The 19,584-nt window shown below is 48.7% G+C and overlaps 1 protein-coding gene across 2 annotated transcripts; it reads right to left on the reverse strand.

The window, feature by feature from the left end:
• Positions 1-1,007: 1,007 nt before the first annotated feature.
• DTX3 (deltex E3 ubiquitin ligase 3) lies at positions 1,008-19,448 on the reverse strand. 2 transcript variants are annotated; one of them, XM_083599676.1, is made up of 5 exons: positions 19,037-19,448; positions 13,473-13,547; positions 7,425-8,158; positions 4,029-4,246; positions 1,008-3,520 (listed from the first exon to the last, which is right to left on the reverse strand). In XM_083599676.1, the coding sequence occupies exons 2-5, from the start codon at positions 13,483-13,485 to the stop codon at positions 3,445-3,447; spliced, it is 1,041 nt and encodes a 346-aa protein (XP_083455802.1). In that variant the 5' UTR covers positions 13,486-13,547; positions 19,037-19,448; the 3' UTR covers positions 1,008-3,444. The 2 variants fall into 2 exon arrangements, with proteins under 2 accessions (XP_083455802.1, XP_083455803.1); XM_083599677.1 differs by lacking the exon at positions 19,037-19,448 and having other exon boundaries at positions 13,016-13,474.
• Between the last annotated feature and the right edge of the window lie 136 nt (positions 19,449-19,584).

A 19,584-nucleotide genomic window follows, 5' to 3' on the forward strand; every position in this document is an offset into this window, starting at 1 on the left:
TCATAGGAATGCTATGTTAAGAAGAAGAAGAAAAAGAGAAAGAGGAAGAGTTTGGATTTGATATCCCGCTTTATCACTACCCGAAGGAGTCTCAAAGCGGCTAACAGTCTCCTTTCCCTTCCTCCCTCACAACAAACACTCTGTGAGGTGAGTGGGGCTGAGAGACTTCAAAGAAGTGTGACTGGCCCAAGGTCACCCAGCAGCTGCATGTGGAAGAGCGGAGACGCGAACCCGGTTCCCCAAATTACGAGTCTACCACTCTTAACCACTACACCACACTGTTAAGATACTTCCTCCCCCCCCGCAAGAGCTGATAACATGTAAGGTGCTGCGATACTGAAGGAAAAAGAAAATTTTAGGTGAGAAATACCTGATTTTGAATTTTTTTAAAAAAAAAATATTGAAAAATTAAATTTCCTTGCAACATCCCCCCCTTCATCAATTCTGTGGTTGAGATCTTATTTTGGAAATAAATGTAAAAGCTGGCTTGTATACAGCCACTCACTTGGTCACCAATAGTAAGAATCGTCTCCAGCTGAACAAGCAAGAAACGTTTTGAAAACTGAGAAAGAACCAGTTCTTGCTTAAAAGCTGCTGCTATATCAGATATGAGAGGCAATAGGGCAAGGCCCAATCTCCATCAGCTTACTTAGGACTGTAGTTTGGGTCCCTCCCCTCCCAGAACTGCTTCCCTCTGTGATTGTTCTATCAATGCGATGTTATTCAATAACTGATACCTGGAACTGCCCTTCCCCATCTCCCCTCCCTGTTTCTGTTATGTCTATCAGACTGTACATTACATTGTTTGAAAATGTAAGTCACCATGGTGAAGGGCAGTAACTAAATAATAAGGAAGTGTAGGTAGGCAGGGTAAGAAGCACTGTGGGTCCTTGCAGACTTATTAGCGAGGCTGAAGGGGGAAAATGCCACCCCCTTATCAAAATAATAATAAACACAAGCACAACCGCAACACATAATTTCAGAAAAGATCAAGAGAACAAGTGTCGTATTTTCAGGTAACTCTTTAAAACAGCAAAGAAAGCCCCACCGTCCAAACTGCGCATCTGAGGGGAGCTCTCACCCGTAGGAGACAGTCTTGGAATTTGTCTCTGCCAGAGGCGACAGGCTCACCTTTAGCCAAGAGATGTCCCCCACCCTCCCGCAAACACTCAACAACAGGTAGGCGCCAAAGTCCAGAGCGTACAGGCCGGCCAACGAGGGTAAGCAGGCCTGGCCAAGTCCCAAACGACACGATTTGTCCCAATGAGGACTTGGTTGGATTAATTACACAACAGCTGATATGCCAGCACAGAAGGTATATATGTATATATATACACACAAGGCATGGTCCACGAACGTTGCCACCCATCCTCTCCACAGGGCCGGTGGGCATGTCGCCTGTGCCCAGAGTCGAGGAGCCGCTGCTTTCTACATCGACATGAAAGGACAGTCCCAATGTTCCCAGAAAGTTCCACCAAGTTGGGGTTGATGCCGATCCTGGAGATAGCAGCACAAGGAATGATGGGTGGGTGGGGTGCCAAGATGCCAGAGCCGCTCACTGACTAGCGAGGGGTTTGAAAGGAACAAGAGGCTGTGTACGAAAGGTCCCAGCACATAGGCCTCTTTCTCCAGCTTTGATCAGTTACCCAAAACAAATCCATGCTAATTCTGCTTCCCACTCACTCCAAGCCAAACCCCAGGGACTATACATTCTGCGCCCAAATGATACAAATTCTACAAGTGCATTTTGTTTAATTTTATTCTAATAGGCAGTCCCAAAAGTGTTAAAAATTCTGCGAGCGAGCTAGAGGGCACAGAGGGAGTGGAATGAAGGTGCAGAGAGGATTTTGGCCTTATTTTGGCATCCTCATGGGAAGAACAGAACCCTACCCCTTGCCCATAGCAGGAACATGAGATCCAGTGTGATCTAGTGGATATAACAATGTCCTCACAGGTGGGAGATCTGGATTTAAAATCCAACATCTGCCATGGACATTCTGGGTAAGCCACTGATTTTTCTCAAAAAGATATACACACTGTGCTCCTTTCCTTGCTTTCTCTCGCTATACTGCTCTCAGCTCACTCTAATTTTCATGGGTGTGCCTTCCTCACACCAGGAGTTTTCCTCCTAAACCTACTAAAGGCCAACATAATAGAAAGAGGGCTGCAGAGGTCTAATTTTAACATCAACAAGGACACACAGATGGTATGAAGAGCAGAACCTATGCGTGCAGCCAGGATTTATGTTGGGGGGGGGGAGGGCAGAACTGAGCTACCTGTGGCGCAATTGGTCAGCTAGTTAAGTATTTTTATTTATTTACTTGATGGGGGGCAGTTGCCCCTCCACCCCACCCATGGCAGAACCCTACTGTGATCTGTGGCTAAGCTCCCTGAAGTTCTTCTTCCAGCCTGGCTGTTATTACCAGAATCAACCCTGGCTGAAGTAAAAAATGCCTGAAGCATGAGGCAGGAAAGGCTTGGCTCTTCTCATCAGCATGCTCTCTTTGATGTAAGTAAGTAAACAAACAAACAAACAAACAAACAAACAACCCCCCTCTTGAAATGTGAATGGTCCAAACACAGGAGCAAACCTAAAACATTATGGGCCCTTCGTCACATCTATTTTGGTCCAAGGAATGAAATTACTATGATGCAAGATGCAGTGGTAGAATTCTGGACTGTGTTACTACAGGTTGCAGGTGCCAGTGGGGATCTTATTTGTGAATGCTCTCCCATGTAAGACAACCAACAAACCTGCTTGTGTTAACGTTAGGCGAGCACCGTCATTACACTGTTTTAAACACCTTTTAAAAGCAGCAAGCCTATCCCAACATATAATTTAGTTGTATTTGTTTTTAAATTTATGCTAATTTTATCTGTATATCACTGATAATTATTTCACACTGTTTGTGTACACCACTTAGGAGAGTTTTGATTAAGCAGTATAAATTCTTCTAAACAAATAAATGCAGCAGTCTAGCACATCAGGGGGAAAGATTTTGCTGTAGCTCTCTTCCTGACATGCTTGTTTATTACATGCCTGGATATGGAGTTTGTTATTATTAATGTTATTTAAACCCACACAACATATTGTCATCAAATAAAAACAAAACCCCTCCCTGCAAGCATTTTGAAGTGGTACAGTCCAGGACTCTACCAACTCACTCATTCTGTGTAATGTGCAGATTGACTTGAACTTTCTAATCCAGCCAATTCAAATGCCTGTCTCTAACACAGCCTTCTTCCCCTTGCCTCTGTTCCCAACTCCTTCCAGCAAGAAATTCCATTCAAAATGTCATCTCAGAATGCCCAGCACTTTGCATCCTGGGTCAAGATCACACTGTGAGACGGTTTGCTCCGAGAGATGAGGACGCTTTCTCCACAATTGCTGGACCAGGCAGAAACAACACACCATTCCTGGAGACACAGTGGCCGGGAGCAAGATCAGTCATTGGTGATGCCCTTGGCCCGCAGTTCCTCTTGCACCCGAGCAAGGTATGTAGGATCAGGGTAGCCAAACCTGGTGGGAAACAGAGATCAAATGTCATAAACTTATTTCAAGGCTCTGGCAATTTAGCTGAGTTTTACCACTTAGGTCAGTGATTTTCCAGATTTTCCACTTCTGCCTGAGCATGGGGAACTGTGGGGTGGGGGTGGGGGTGGGGAGGACTCACTGCCCAGAGAAAACTAGCATATCAGGGGCAAAAACTCAGCCTCCTGGGCAACCTCAGGAAAACCAACTACGCATCTGGAACTTGAGTAAAAGGGTCCCAGAGTGGTCATGTGACAGAAGATGAATGTTAATGAGCCAGAGAAAGCTCTTGGTTATTGCTGTCAGCTTCCTGAGGACTCTGTAATGTCTCTTAAACCCCACGGTTCTGGTTCTTGGAGTAGCTTGCTGAGAACACTAACCCTTTTCCAAGCAGCCTCTAAAGTACTCACCTATCCTTGGTGACCCAACCTTCAGTGCCCCCATACTTATCCCCCCTCCCTCTCCCCCACCCCACAACTCCATGACAGGTCCTTACAGCTGCGGTCCACCGGTGCAGTTGGTTTTGTGATGGATGTCGTTCCAGGTGATGACGTTGGCTCGGCCTGTGGTCATGGAGGTGCCGATGGTGAAAGTGAGGCGTTGGTCAAAGGCCTTGCGGAACAGCGCCAGCACCTTGTTGCCTTCGGGGCAGTCAGGCAGGTAGGCCACACGAGTGGTGCCTGGGTAGCGGACGCCAGGGTTGGGGTGCTCCACCTGCAAAAGGTGAGCCAGGCATGGCAAGGAGAATCCATTGTTAACCTAAGAAGGTTGGTGAACTGGAAGGGCTGGGAAGCCAGGGACAAGTGCCTGCTCTAATCCTGAGCTTGCTGACCATGGTTTAGATCACCCTGCTTCCACTGAGGCCTCTTGGTCCTCTGCAGAAATCTAAGATTTTTGGGATTCCTGAAGGCAGCAGGAGGAGGGAAAATGACACGCCTCAGCTACCATTTTAAATCTTCTACCAGATTTTTTGGGGAGCAAGAGGGCAGACCAAAGCAGGATTTCATTCTCTGCTACAATGCAGCACTCAATAAATGCATCGGGATGCGCATGGGACCAGGTGCATGTAATTAAGATCAGGGCAGCTGAACAGTCACACAGAATGAGAGCGAGGAGGATGTGTCAGACTGCACCTCCAGCTTTGGTCTCCGACTCCTCCCCTTAGCCATGCAGCCCACTGAGAGGAGACTCTTTACCAGTCACCATCTCTCAGGCCCACTCCTACCTCACAGGGCTGTTGTGCGGATATAAGTCCCTTTGAGGAAGGGTGGACAACAATTAATTGGGTGGCAGTAAAAAAACACTATTTGGCACATTTTCCGAAGTTCAATGAATACACATTTGCATTCTACATACCATCAAGAGAGTTCATTGGGATCAACAGAAATAATTCAGGGGGAGAAACTATACCTTGAACATATACCATTAAAAATGACTTTATATTGGTGCCAGCAGGGCAGGGAGCCACTTAGCAGAGCCAGCAGGAAGGCCCACAAATGCGGCAGTCACATTTGGGAACAAGTGAATAAACACACACTACCATCTAAAAGAGGCTCCACTCTGTGGATGGTGTGACCATTAAGTCCATAGTCCAAAATCACCTGTCCTACTCTGGGACTTTATTACATTATCCTCCACTGACTGCAACAGGCATTTTTATTCCAGTAGCAAACACAACAGCTGCTAATAACAGAGCTTCCATTTGCATACTGGGAACCTGAAGAGAAGACACTGTGAAAGCTCAATAAAATATAACATTTTAAGGTTTATAGACATGTCCTCAGGCACACTCATGAAATTCCACACACCAGATTCTACCAAATACAAAGTAGGAAATGCCATGAAAAACCATTTTGGAAAAGGAAGTATCTGTGGGATTGAGTGTGGGTATGTATGAATATTTTTAAGGATTGTATGAAATGTATGTTTGTATATTTGTAATATGTATGCATTAATGTTGCATTATTTTAACAATAAAATATTTGTGTGGTTAAATTTTTTTTTAAGAAAAAAGAAAAAAAGAAAAACCATTTTGCTTTATCCAAAAGCTTTGGAAACTTTTTAGATATTGTACTCTTTATCCCAAAATGGTGTTTTTCTTGACTGAAAGTTACTTTGGCTGGCTGGATCGCCACATGCACTGACTTTGGCCATCCATCCGCTGGGAAGCACACTCACTTCTCTGTTCACTCTACTTCTCTGCTTTCTTTTTCTTTTCTGTTTTCGTTTCTCAGTCACTTCTCTTTTTTCTTCACTTCCCTCTGCAGCCCCCTAATCTTGTGCAATGGCCCTCCGTTTACAATATTTTCACCTGGGGCCCCCTTGGAATATTCTGGGGCCCCCAGAGGGCCATATGGCCCCGGTTGAGAAACACTGCTGTACCCTATGTTCTCAGCTCCCCTCCAGGAAGGAGAAGACACCATTCACCTTCAATCTACATGCAACCCACTCAAAGGTTTTTCTTCCCAGGACAATAACCGTGGCCAAACTGTGGCCCTTCAAACGTCGTTTGATTCCCACCAAGCCCAGGCAGCATGGCCAACAGTCAGGCATGATGGTGAGCCACAGGTTCCCTACCCCTGGCGATACAGAAACTGAACAAACTCTCCATCCCCTTCCAATGCCCAGCTTCAAGGCTCCTCTCAAATCCTCATGTTGTCTCTACACCCTGAATTTTCCTATCACTCCAGCTCCCACAGAACTAAGAGTCATCAGGAAGAAGGAATCCTGTCACTATAACCCTTTTTGCATGTTAGTAGCACCTACAATTATCCCCAGTGTGAAGAGGAACGCAAGGCTGTGCTTGCTGGCAGTTCCCACTCTGGCCCCACTTGAACTACACAGTTAAAGCAGAATCATGTCACTTTAAACCGTTACGGGTTCCCCTAAAGTATCCTGGGAACTGTAGTTTGTTAGACGACCCGTATTCCCCTCACTGAGCTACAATTTCCAGAGTGGCTTAACAAACACTTGAAGAGGGAACTCTGGAGATTTTAGCTCCCTGAGGGGAATATTGGTCTCAGCACCCTTAAAAAATGACAGCTCCCAGAAGTCTTTGCAGGAAGCCATGACTGTTGAAAGTGGCATGACACTGCTTTAAATGCATAGTGTGGATGACACCCCTGTCACAATCCACGCATTGATTAGGGAAATCAGAAGCAGAAAGCCTGCTCTGTGTGCCCTTGTGGGATTTAGGGGTCTGAGCAATCAGGGGCTTAAATTGTGCCTACGCGAATGCAGCAGGCTCCCCTTTAGACACAACATGAGGACAGCAGGGAGGCTGGGCTGGCAGCCAACACAACACCGGACGAGAGAGCCAGTGAGTTTGGCCTTGCTCTCCCACTCAGACAATGATAATAGGTGACTAATCCTATGCAAGTTTACACAGAATTTAGCAGGTCTCATTCCCATGTGACTGTGCACAGGGTTGCAGTCAAGAAATACTAAGTGTGTGGGATGGGGGGCAGCACAAACAGAAGCAGAGCCAATTGCCATTAAGTTCTATAGAGCAAAGGCTGCAAACAGTATTGCTGGGGGGGGGGGGGCAAAGCTGCCTTCCTCCAAGTAACAAGGGGGCAACCAGGAACAGGTTTAGAGTCCCATCCCAATGGTGCTTCTCAGAAACCCCTTTTAGCATGACCCACAAAAGCAAATAGTTGACTCACTTATGAGGATATATATATATATATACACACAGTGTATGTGGGGGTACCGCTGTGGGGGGAACAAAACATGCCCCTTGCCCTGACACTAGGTGCCCTCTCCTCCACCGCATACGCCACACTGTGTCTCAGTGCAGTGAATGCGCCCCTTGACAACACTTCCCTGACCCTCACAACAACAGCCATCTTGCGATCCCCTTATAAATCTCTTATGAATCAACCCTACTTACTCCTTGTATGCCAGGTGGGAAGACATACTGGATGATGATGGTGCCATATTTCTCATAGCCAGGGAGGAGCAGGCTTGAGTCCTTGGAGACCAGCATGCGCCCGTTCTCCGGCTGGTTGCCCACCAGTTGCCCATAGAAACGCCCACACATAGGGCAGGCCTTCTTGACTTGCAAGGCCCGAGTGATGCAGTCCTCGCAGAAGGAGTGCTTGCACTTCTCCAGAGTCTTAATGTTCTGGATCTCCCCCAAACAGATGGGGCACTGGCTGTCCTGTTCCTCCTCCCCTCCCCGCGAGCAGCTGGCCACACCTCCGCTGCCGCTGACCACTCTGGACCCGGAGGTCTGCTGCCCTCTGGATATCAACGCAGCCCCTCGGCGGTGAAGCTCCACGGCGCCGTGCTCTCGGCTCTTCTCCATTAAGGCCATGCAGCCCATCAGCTCGCTCTGGCGCTGGGCCTTCTTCAGCTCCTTCTCTGTCTCCTTGAGCAGCGCCTTGAGGGCCTTGCGGGCCAGGTAGAGGCCGTTGCTTGGCCCGTGGGCCGGCAGGGTGATCTGCAGCACGTAGATCTCGGAGGTCTCGCCATCGATCAAGATGCCGACCTTGTTCTCCTCCTTCAGCTTAACCAGCTTGGCTGGGCTTTCCTTGGTCAAGAAGTCCCAGACGTGTTTATTTACCGTGAGCCTATTCTTGGTGGTGCCTCCGCAAGCGGCCATCCTGGATAAAACAAACGATACTGGAGAGAGAGAGAGAAATGAAGAAGAGAGTCATCAGAGCTGCAGAAAGTGGCTCCAGGCAGGATTAAAGACAACCAGACACTCACATTCAGCCCTTCTCATCATCGGAACAAAGCTGGTCAGGACTTGAAGGCTGTTATTGGTCTGCTCTGATAAAAGTTTTTTTGGTTTTGCTGAGCATGACATATACTAGAAACCCATTAGCAGACCCCCAGATATTCAAAATCCCTTCGTCTTTGTTCTGATTCAACACATCCGTACTACCTAATCCCATCTTAATACAACCCTGTGTCAAGCACTCCCAGAATGTTTGAATAATCAGAAATCTAACTAGGTTGGGGGAACCCAGGATTTCAACAGCTCGTTTTACTATTATGAAGCGGGTGGGGAGAGGAAAGGGATGAATGTGTGCATCATGTGCAGTTCTGCCCTGACAGAAGACTTAGCCTCGTTGGGGCAGGGGCAACCTACACACGTTCTTGTTGGGCTTCAGTTTGCATTATTCCTAGCCAGCATAGCCAGTGGTCAGGGATGATGGGGTTTGGGAGTCCAGTAATGTCTGAGGCCTGCAGGCTCCCCATCCCTGATTTAAGTGGTTACAGCTATAGTGAACTGCCTGGATTTTGTTTGTTTCAAGACCAGCCTACATCTGCACAGTGTTGCTGTCCTTCCTATCAACCCCACCCTGATTTCTCTGAGTCCATGAAGATGCAGGGTAAGAGACATAACAAGCACAGGGAGCTGCCTTTCTCAAGGTCACACTCTTTGCCATCTGGCCTTGCACCACCTGGCTGACAAACAGCTCTACAGGGTCTTAAGCAGAGGCCTGCCTGCTCCCAGGTTATATTTTAAGTGGAAATGCCAGGAGGGATTGAATAGGATGCCTTCCCCATGCAAAGCTGTGGGTCTTCCCTGGATACTGAGTCATACACTTTGTGGCAAGTGACCAGCCGGTCCCACTCTGCAACTTCCTTCTAGTCAATTAGTGTGCAAAGCAGTCAAATGTTTAAAACATCAGCTGCAAAATAAGGCATGGCTTTCCTCCTGACTTTAGGACAAAGGGTAGAATTCAATGTAGTGCTGAGTGGGGTATGCATGCATGGAATGAGAGCCACTTGTGCAACAGGACTCTGCCCCCTCTCTCCTTCCCAAGTGCACTGCCGAAACCTGTTCTAGGGGTTCCCCCAACCCTCCAGAGCACCTTTTGGTGGTGCAGAGGTAGGGGAGGGGGGGAGAATACCCCACTGTGCAAGTGGACATTGTCCCATGCATTCAACTATTAAACTATAAAGACTGCAGGGTTTTGAAATAAAGGACATCCATTATGATCTTGTTCTGAAATGGCCAACAAGCCTTTTAAAATAAATCTGCACTATCTACTCCCAAGCTCCTTGGAGGGACATTTGGCAAGCTTAAGCAGAGCATTACTGGGTAATTAGAACCCACCAGCAATCCATGAGGAATAAAAGATTAGTAAAAAAGATTTCAAAGCCTTTTGAGAGACAGCCTAACAGGACAGAGGAGGTGGAATATACCTAGCTCTTAATAGCCAAAGTATATTACAACCCCAAGCATATTTATTCAAAAGACATCCTCAAAAAGTTCAGCTTGTTCTCTTATAAACTGTTTTTGAAACATCTGGAAATGGGGTTATAGTTGTTGTTTTTTGTAAATTACCACTGAAAGAACACCTGCAAAAAGTTTGCTTTTCAAGTGTATAAAATACTGCTTTTTAAATGTTTGACATTATAGAGTTGTTCCCTATCTTTCTATAATGTCAGCATAATTTGTTGTTTTTAATTGTTGTTTTGATGTCTTTCACTGATTTCTCCAGCACAATTCTCACAGGGCACCCTGGGGTAGCCAGGCATCTTAGACATAACTGCCCTTAGTATGTGATAAGACAGAGGCAGCTTTATTGTTTCATCCAGATCGACCGGTTACTCGAGAGACTGCCTTATCTCTTACATACCCAGTAAGTCACTGAGTTCCACAGGGGAGTTTTTCCTTCAAGACCCACATCAGATATCAGAAGCCTGCTCCAATGGAACTCAGAAGAGTTACTACTAGTGTGGCTGCCTCTGTTCTGTGGGAAAGTATTCCTGTCAAGACACGACAGGTGCCCACTAGCTGTACTTTCTGGGGAAAATCGAAACTATTTTTGTTTCAACAAGCTAAACAAAAAGGCCTCTGCCTAAATCTTCATTCTGTGATGTTTTGAAACCTACACTCTGTTCTTTTTGTGCTGTGGTGCCCTGAGAAATGCATGTGGAAGGTGATCCACAAATTAATAAATAACAGCCGCAAGTATGAAAGAGAATAATAGACAAAACTTAACTAAAATTAGGCAGCCATCAAATACCTACTATGCATGCTGGAGGAAAGAGGTAAGTGGCCAGAGGACACTGAATTTGTCATTTCCCAGAATATAAGAAGCAAAATGAAACTGCTGCCCCTGAAGCTGTTCCTGTTATGATGTGTGGAAAGTGTGCTATCCTGCTTGCAGGCCTCCCATAGGTATTTGGTTGGCTACTGTGAGAGCCGAATGCTAGACCACATCAATCTGATCTAGGCAGGCTCATCTTATGTAGTCCCTTGGCCCAGGACTTCTGTTCCAAGCACAGAAGCCATGCATGGTGGAGCCTGCCCCTGAATTACCTAACACAGTCAAAGCCGAATAGCAGAGAAGTGGCTTCCCCGGTGCCCTTGCTAAATCTGCCTCCACTGCCATTTGCCCTAGGCATCCCCTACTCTTCCTGGGCCTGATGGGGTTACAATGGAATTTTGGTGCCTGGGAGGCTAACAATCTCCAGAATCGGACACAAGTTCACTGGGTGTGTCTTTGGCAGAGGGTTTGCTTACTGAATTCACTTTAAAATGTAAGTAATACACCTTACCATCCCCTCTCCTCCAGATCATTAAACCCAGACTGGGGGCTACAAGCCCGGAGTCTGAAATGATTTAACTGTACCACTGAGAATTCCCTTCCCTTTCAGAGTGAGTCCAATCCTAGCCTTGTTAAGGCTGTGTTCAATTAGGACATGGGTAGGCAAACTAAAGCCCAGGGGCCGGATCCGGCCCAATCGCTTTCTCAATCCGGCCCACGGACGGTTTGGGAATCAGCGTGTTTTTACATGAGTAGAATGTGTCCTTTTATTTGAAATGCATCTCTGGGCTATTTGTGGGGCCTGCCTGGTGTTTTTACATGAGTAGAATGTGTGCTTTTATTTAAAATGCATCTCTGGGTTATTTATGGGGCATAGGGATTTGTTTATTTCCCCCCCAAAAAATATAGTCCGCCCCCCCCCAAGGTCTGAGGGACAGTGGACCGGCCCCCTGCTGAAAACGTTTACTGACCCCTGAATTAGGATTACCCTCGTCCATTTCACCACCTTTTTTTTTTAAGTGAATAAATGCTCAATTACAGATAGCTGTTTTCAGGAAGAATGGGATAAAGGACCCTGTGATTTTATTGTATGCCACCCCGAGGTTGATGGCGTTCCCCCCTGCTTTTCTGAAGAGCGGAAATTCTCAGAATAACATACAGTTAAGAATGCCATGTAAAATACATGGAGAGTAATAATCAGCTGGCAAGGCAGTCATTAAAGCAAGGATTTAACAAAACTCTGGTGAAATTGCAACAGAATTGTGACAAGTGTGAAACATTATGACCAGCGTCTTTGATTTGCAGCGGTCTTCTTTCTACACAGTGGCCCCTATCCAGCTGGTGGTCACTGCATCTGGGCTTTACATTTAAAATGAATCAATACATTAATTTTAGTTATACATTCTGCTCCACTGCCCCATTTTCTTCTGCACTTTGGAGTTTTTGGTTTTCATTTTAATGCCTCCAAGCAAACATTTTTAAAAATCGCCATCACCACCCCACTCTCTCAAAACTGGGCATTAAAAACAGTTCATAGGCAGACTGAAACCCCAGAACCAACAGCAGAACTCAACTTTTGTTCCCAGACAAATACACACTCACAATAAATTAACCTGTTCAAGCAGACTTTGCCAGCCTTGTGCCCTGCAGATGTTATGGACTACAACTTCCACCAGCCCCCAGCCAGCCCATCTAGCAGCAGTTGGTAGAAGTTACAGTCCAAAACATCTGCAGGGCACAAGGCTGGCAAAGGTTGTGTTAGAATAATCAGCCACCTTCATCCAACTAGACTCAAGATACACCTCTTTGGCATGACCAGGAGGTTAGAGATGGGCCACTGGTCGTGGCCCTCCAGATGTTACTGGTCTCCATTTCCCATCAACCTTGACCATTGACCATACTGGATGGGGCTGGTGGGAGTCCAATGGCATCTGGAGGGCTACAGGTTGCCAACTCTTGTAGCAATGTCTGAGATATGAAGAAGCGCACATTGCCCTCTAAAAGCGGGGGGGGGGGGGGATGTGCCACATGGGAGATGTGCACAGTTACCTTCCCAAAGTTTAGAGGGAAAATAGCAAGTCTGCCTGTTGCCTTCTCTCTCTCTCTCTCTCTCTCTCTCTCTCTCTCTCTCTCTCTCACACACACACACACACACAAATGTTCTCAGAACCACGCAGCAGTGGTATAGTGTTAAATTTTGATGTTCAGGCAATCTTCATACCCATGTACTATACACTCCAAGACTATACAGCCAGAAATCAAATTTTGACCAATGCATTCATTATTACTCCAAAACCAAGCCCGTTTCCCCCAACCCCTACCCCTGCCTTGCTTAACGTTCAGCCCAGTGAAGTATACTAGTGGCCTCAAAAAGTTGCCCACTATTTCGTGGAAGTTTCATTAGTCCTAACTAAGGGTTTCTGGAATGCCACTCCTGCCAGTTTACCCCTTGGACACACATGCAACTTACCTGCTGCTTTCCTTTGTTAATTCGGGGGGGGGGGGCTTCTCTCTGGGTGGAAAAGAACACTTCCTAATCTGGCATGCAGAGGATTCGGCTCATAGCACCCCAAAGAGAGGACACCATCACCTTTGCCCTGACGCTAAGGGGCAATTGATTTGGTCCCTTCTCCGGAGTCACCCAGAAAGAGGAGGGGTGCTTTCGCCTCGAGGCTTCAGGCAGAAGGATGAACCCCTGCGGGCGACAAGGGGCCTTTGGAGCTCATCTCAGAGCCATAGAAATGGGAGGATGTGGAATTCACGTCCGTGGGACACAAAAGAACCCCAAGAGGAGAGAGGGAGAGGGGGGGAGAGAGAGAGAGAGAGAGAGAGAGAGAGAGAGAGAGAGAGAGAGAGGGAGGGAGGGAGGGAGGGAGAGAGAGAGAGAGAGGTTTCCTTCCCCCGCGCCGGAGATCGCAGCACCGTACCTGGCGAGCCCATGGGAGAGGCTGAGCGCGAGGACCAGCCGGATGTGGGAGTTCAGCCGAGCTGCGAATCAGAAACTGCAAAGGGAAAGAAGGGGGCGGGTTAGGTCGCGGCTGCGCCGAGAGGGAAATTGCGCGATATTTTTAGCTGCCGCGGACGAGCTTCTCTTCTTGCTCCCGAGCGCAGCGCTCCATCCAGAAGCGCGCCTGGGCAAGCGCTTCCTCGATCCTGAGACAAGGCCTTCACTTTCAATAGCCCCAAAAACCTTTTCGTTTTGCCTGTTTGCTGCCAAGAAGCAAATCCTCCTGAGTTCAATGTGTCTCACTACCTGGTGAGTTTTAAGATTGCCGTTTTGCCTCACGTTACCCGGGCATTTCCATTTTCCTTTCGGGCGCAATCCTAGGTGAACTTACCTGGAAGTAAACCACGCAGAACTCCGCCATGCACAGGATCGCGCTGGAAAGGATTAGGGCAGATCAGCATCTGCTTCTGCACTTGAGGCGCAATCCTGTCTTTGTCTACCAGAGAGTTTAAAGGGGTAACGCCCTCAACTAAGAGGGTTATAGGATTGCAGCCTTACAGTGCTTATGAAGTTCAATGAGAGTTGCTTGTGTGTTTAGATTGCAGCTTTAGTGATTTGTAAAATTCGGCCTAATAAAGGATTGCTTCACTGAGCCTTTGGGGATGCAGAAGTTCTTCGCTCCTGAATTTGTCTTCAGAGCAGGAGTCCAAATTTAGAATTTATGCAATAGTTTCATTCTTATTTCACTACAACATATATATTCTGACTTCTGTGTGATATTAAATGAGCTAGTGACACCATTTTAAACTGCAAATGCAAAAATAGCATGACAATAAGGAATTAAGGTGCCACAGTGTGTGTGGAGAACTTGCCCTTACCATCATGTACTGGCCACAGCTCTTCCTTACACACCCAAAGAACAAAGCTTAAGATGGGCTAGTGGTTAGATTAGACCTATCTGTAGCCCAGAAGCTGGTTTTGAATGCTCATTCTAAGGCATCCTTGCCTGTTCTGCTACCAGAGACCATTAAAACAATCACATAAGAGCCTTCTCCCAATTACATCAGTACTGCCCCATTCTACTCCATTATTATTGTCTCATCTGCACTATACATTTAAATCAGTATCGCTCCACTTTAAACAGTCATGGCTTCCAGGGCCGTCTTAAGCATATCTGGCGCCGTGGTGCAAAGCTCCCTCCGGTGCCGGTAGCCCCCCCGCCCCATTTCCAAGAGTTTTTTAGGAAGGATGGCGCTGCCGGTGGGCCTGGAGGAGGCAGGCAGCGGCTGGAGGGCGGCTCCTCCCGCGGGGAAGAGGCAGAGGCTGGAAACGGCGCCTCCCGGCTCAGCTGGCCGCTTCGTGCCACAGTGGCCACGGCAGGCGGAGGCTCCGGGCACAGCACTGCTTCGTTGTGGCATGGCGGAGGCAAGCAAGGGCGGCAAGCTGATGCTAGGAGATGCCGCGTCCAGCCTCTGCCTCTTCCCTGGCACCCTCCAGAACTTGGCACCCTGGTGCCCCGCGCCACTATGGGTAAGACGCCCCTAATGGCTTCCCCCAAAGTATCCTTGCGTTCGTTAAGGGTACTGAGAATTGTTAGGAGATCCCCATTCCCACCACAGAGTTGAAAACCGATCCCCAAGGATGATGGCAGGGTCATATCACTGTACAGAGTTGCTGGGAGCTATGTAGAATACCCAGCGCAAACCTGGAAGAGGAAGAGGTCTACTGACATCCTGACTGGAGCTCTTCCTAGTGCAACTCTTGGATGACCTCAGACATGGCTGGAAAATGCTTTTGGTGGCGTCGTGTGTGGGGCTGCTGCAATTCATCAAAAGTTTCTTTGCCTGGAAGAGAGCCTTCACCATTTCCAAAGCCAATCTTGCAGGAACATTAGTTGGTTCGTGAGAAAAAGCCACCATTCTACCTATTTTGTGAAAGCTTGAACAAATCTGCAACAACTGCCTATGTAGCAAGCTCAACTCACCTGGATTTCCTTCCAGTTCTGGGGGTAGACCAGGTACAAATCTCACTTGCAGCACTGCCTCCCTAAGTAAGGGGGGTGTTTTCATGGATGTAATGTTGTAACTCGCTCTTGGATCCCTTTGTAGGCATGAAGAGCAGGCTATAAATATCTGAAGTAATTAGTAAGTTTTATTGTAGAGGGCTATAGCTCAGTGGTAGAGCACATGCCTTGCCTGAAAAAGGTTCCAGGTTCCACCCCTCATGTTTGGGAGACTCTCCTGAAATCCTGCCTGTCAGTGTCAACAATACTGAGCTAGGCTGGTGGTTGCAGCCAATGGTCTGACTTGGTATAAGGCAGCTTCCTATGTTCCTAAATGCTAAGATCCCAGGCGCTGCAAAGCTTCCTTGTCCTGGAAGTCTTTATGGAGCTTTTGCCTGGACCAAATTGGGGAAGGGGAAACAAGAAGGAATGAGGGCAAGAGATGGTGAGCCAACTCTCTTCCTGCTGCAAGGTCACTAGGGATCACCACACCACCCTTTCCAAATACACTAGAGCTGAGGAAACAAAACAAAAACCCACAGAGATCACACAAAAATCAAGTAGGCCTATGCAGTCACTTGTGGTTTGGAAGGATCTTGAAGGAACAAACCCAGCTCATAATGAGTTCAACTCTACAACTAAACAGTTGAGAACTCTACTATGACGACAACAACCAACCAACCAACCAACCAACCAAGCACACAGTTTTCCATCACCACAGGCCAGGCACCATACAGGAAACACTACTAACTCAATCCTAACAGCTGCACTGAGTCATTATTGGATCTTTAGTAGGGGAAAACCACCACCACCACAGGATTTGGGAATACTGGATATGCCTTGAAAGATCACAGGGGAACAGTTGGGGTGGGGTGATCTTCCATGTCTATTTTCTGGTACCATCAGTATGGAGGCCAAGGCATTTACCCTTTGTCAACAGCAACACCACAGGTAGCCTTTAATCCTCTGTACCAGCAAATATGGGACAGCCAGTGAGGGCAGTCCAGTAGCAAAGGACCTAATCTTAGATTCATAGAGTTGGAAAGGACCCAAGGATCATCTAGTCCAACCCCCTGCAATGCAGTAATCTCAGATAAAGCATCCAGGACATATGGCCATCCAACCTCTGCTTCAAAGCCTTCAAAGAAGGAGAGTCCACAACCTGCAGCTCTTACCTTCAAAAAGTTCTTCCTGATGTTTAGTCAGAATCTCCTATCTTGTAACTTGAAGCCATTGGTTCAAGTCCTATCATCCAGAGCAGGAGAAAACAAGCTTGCTCCATTTTCTTTGTGATAACCCTTGAGATATTTGAGGACGGCTAGCGTATATCCTCTCAGTCTGCTTTTCCCCCAGGCTAAACACACCCAGCTCCTTCAACCTTTCCTCATAAGGCTTGGTTTCCAGATCCTTGATCGTCTTGGTTGCCCTCCTCGACACATGTCAACATCCTTCTTAACTTTCCAGAACTGGAAACAGTATTCCAGGTGTGGCCTGACCAAGGCAGAATAGAGTGGGATTATTACTTTCCTTGATCTGGACACTATGTTGATGCCGCCTAAAATAGCATTAGCTTTTCTTTGCCGCTGCATCACACTGTTGACTCATGTTAAGCTTGTGGTCCACCAAGATGCCTAGAACCTTTTCACATGTACTACTAGTAAGCCAGGTGTCCCCCATTCTATATTTGTGCATCTGGTTCTTCCTGCCTAAGTGCAGAACCTGACATTTGTCCCTACTGAAATTCATTTTGTTAGCTCGTGCCCAGTTCTCCAATCTGTTAAAGTCATTTTGAATTCTGATTCTGTCTTCTGTGTTAGCTACCCCTCCCAGTTTGGTGTCATGAGCAGATTTGATGAGCATCTCCTCAATTCCTTCATCCAAGACATGTATAAAGGCGTTGAACAACAACAGGCCCAGGACACAACCTTGCGGCACCCCACTTGTCACTTTTCCCCAGGGCGACAAGGAACCATTAATTAATACTCTTTGGGTTTGGTCAGTCCACCAGCTACAAATCCACTTGTTTAGTCCACATTTTACCAGATTCTTTACAAGAATATTATAAGGGGGGGGGGGTTCAATTTATATTTCTGCCACTTGAGAATGGGGAATTTTAGCATGCATGGCTTTCCTCACCTCTGTGTCCTGATGAGAAATCATGCTTGTTAAAAGGGGTTTGTTTGTTTTTTGCATAGCCATTAAGTGTACAGCAGCCCTGCTCCCTATTGCATCTGGACACTTCTACCTACGTGACCTTGGGCACAGCAGGGCCTTTACATTTCAACAGGCCTCACCTGTACAATAAGGATAAAAGGCCCCATCCCACTGCCACTGCGATGGAGGAAGAAGGAAAACAAACATGGAGTGGAGGGGGAAATAGAAGAAAAGAAAGCTACTGCAATTGGGTGGGGTTGGGGAGTGAGAGGGAAAATCACCTTTCAGGATGGCTCCCTGCCCCTGGGTATGTGGGGGTGAGAGAGATTTCTATAGCAATCCGTTTCCCTCCTCCCCCCCCAATCTGGGTGCAGCTTCCAGTCTTAGCAGGCTGCCTCCTCCATTCACCAGGGGTTGTTTATCAAAGAGGAAGCCCAGCAGCCTGCACTCCCTTGAAGAAACCGGGATAAAAACGGAACAAAGGGGAAGGGCGGGGGGAGTTGGGGTGAAAGACAATGCCTGGGAAAATAAGGCTTGACTGTATTTCTCCATTCCTCTTCAGCACGTCCCCGGCCCGGAGTGCGCATCAATACAGCTCCATCACATCCCCCCCCCAGCTCCAAAGAGCCCCCCACCCCACTGCACCCCGCCCTGTTTTTCAGACCCCCCCACCCTCAGGGCGAAAGACCCGAAACACGACGCGCAACAGGGAATGACCCAATGTGCCCATATCCGCACCTTCGCCTGACGAGAAAAAAGGTGGGCAGTTAAGTTTCATCCTCACTTGACCCAGTTCTGCCTCGGACCAAGAGCGCCTCGCCTGGCTGGGGGCGGCCGAGGGAGGCGAATCGAAAGCTCTTTCCCTCCCGGCCCGCCTCCGCGATTCCGAGACGCCTGACAGGTAGACGAGCAGGCAGCGCGACGGGCACGTCGTTACATAAAGCCCCGCAAACAAAAAGCCCCTCCGTGTCCCCCCCAAAGATGAGGGAACCCATTTGGTAACGCGCCCCCCCCCGCCGCCGACGCCTGTGTGTGTACACAACGCAACCGCACGCGCGCGCCCCCCCCTCCCCTCCACACAACCCTTCGAGGCAACACCCCGCTGCAAAGCCAGCGGGCGACACACAAGGAAGATGCCGCCGCCGCAGCTGCTGCTGGCCTCGACGGCCGCCCGAATCTGCAGACGAGGCCCGGCCAATGCACCACATTCTCGTCCTTATTTTAATTTATCCGAGAAAAAGCAGCAACTGCAGCAGCGCCAGCCCCGCGCCCGCCCGCCGCCCGCCGCGCTCCCCGCGCAAAAAGCGCCGCGCTCCGGCAAGCGGGCTCCGCGCGCGCCCGCCCGCCCCCTCCTCTCCCCCGGAGGCGGCGGCGGCGGCGGCACCCACCATAGCGGAGCATCCGAGGCTGGCGAGGAAACTCCGTCCATCGGAAGCTTGGCCCGGGCTGCGCTGGCGAAGGCGGAGGACGAGGCGGCCTTTGGCGCGCCCGAGGTGGCGGCGCGGGGAAGCGCGCCCAGGTGCCGCCGCCGCCGCCGCTCAGCGCCCCGCTCCCCGCCAAGCAGCCATCGCCGGGCGCGTCACGTGGCGCCCGCTTGGTGCCGGAATGGTGGTCATAGCCATAGCAACACCGCGACGTGGCTGCGGAGAGAGCGCGAGGCCCGGCCGGCTGCGCGCGCGGGAGAGGTGGGCGGCGGGAAGGAGGGGGAGCGGCAGCAGCAGCGCCGGGCTCCTCACGACATCCTCCTCTCACGGCCGCCCCGCAGCTCGATCCCGATCCTATCGCTGCGCCCGCTTACTCAGAAACACGCCCGCGCCCAGTAAACTGGCAGCCCCTCTCCCTGCCCGCCTGGCTCTGCTTTTATCCTGAAGAGTGATGGGGGAGCTCTCACAATAACAATCGTTCCAGGTGCAACCCCCTGCGCCCTCACTTGAGA

This window comes from Podarcis filfolensis, assembly GCF_964270895.1.
Source record: "Podarcis filfolensis genome assembly, chromosome: 2".
NCBI lineage: Eukaryota > Metazoa > Chordata > Lepidosauria > Squamata > Lacertidae > Podarcis > Podarcis filfolensis.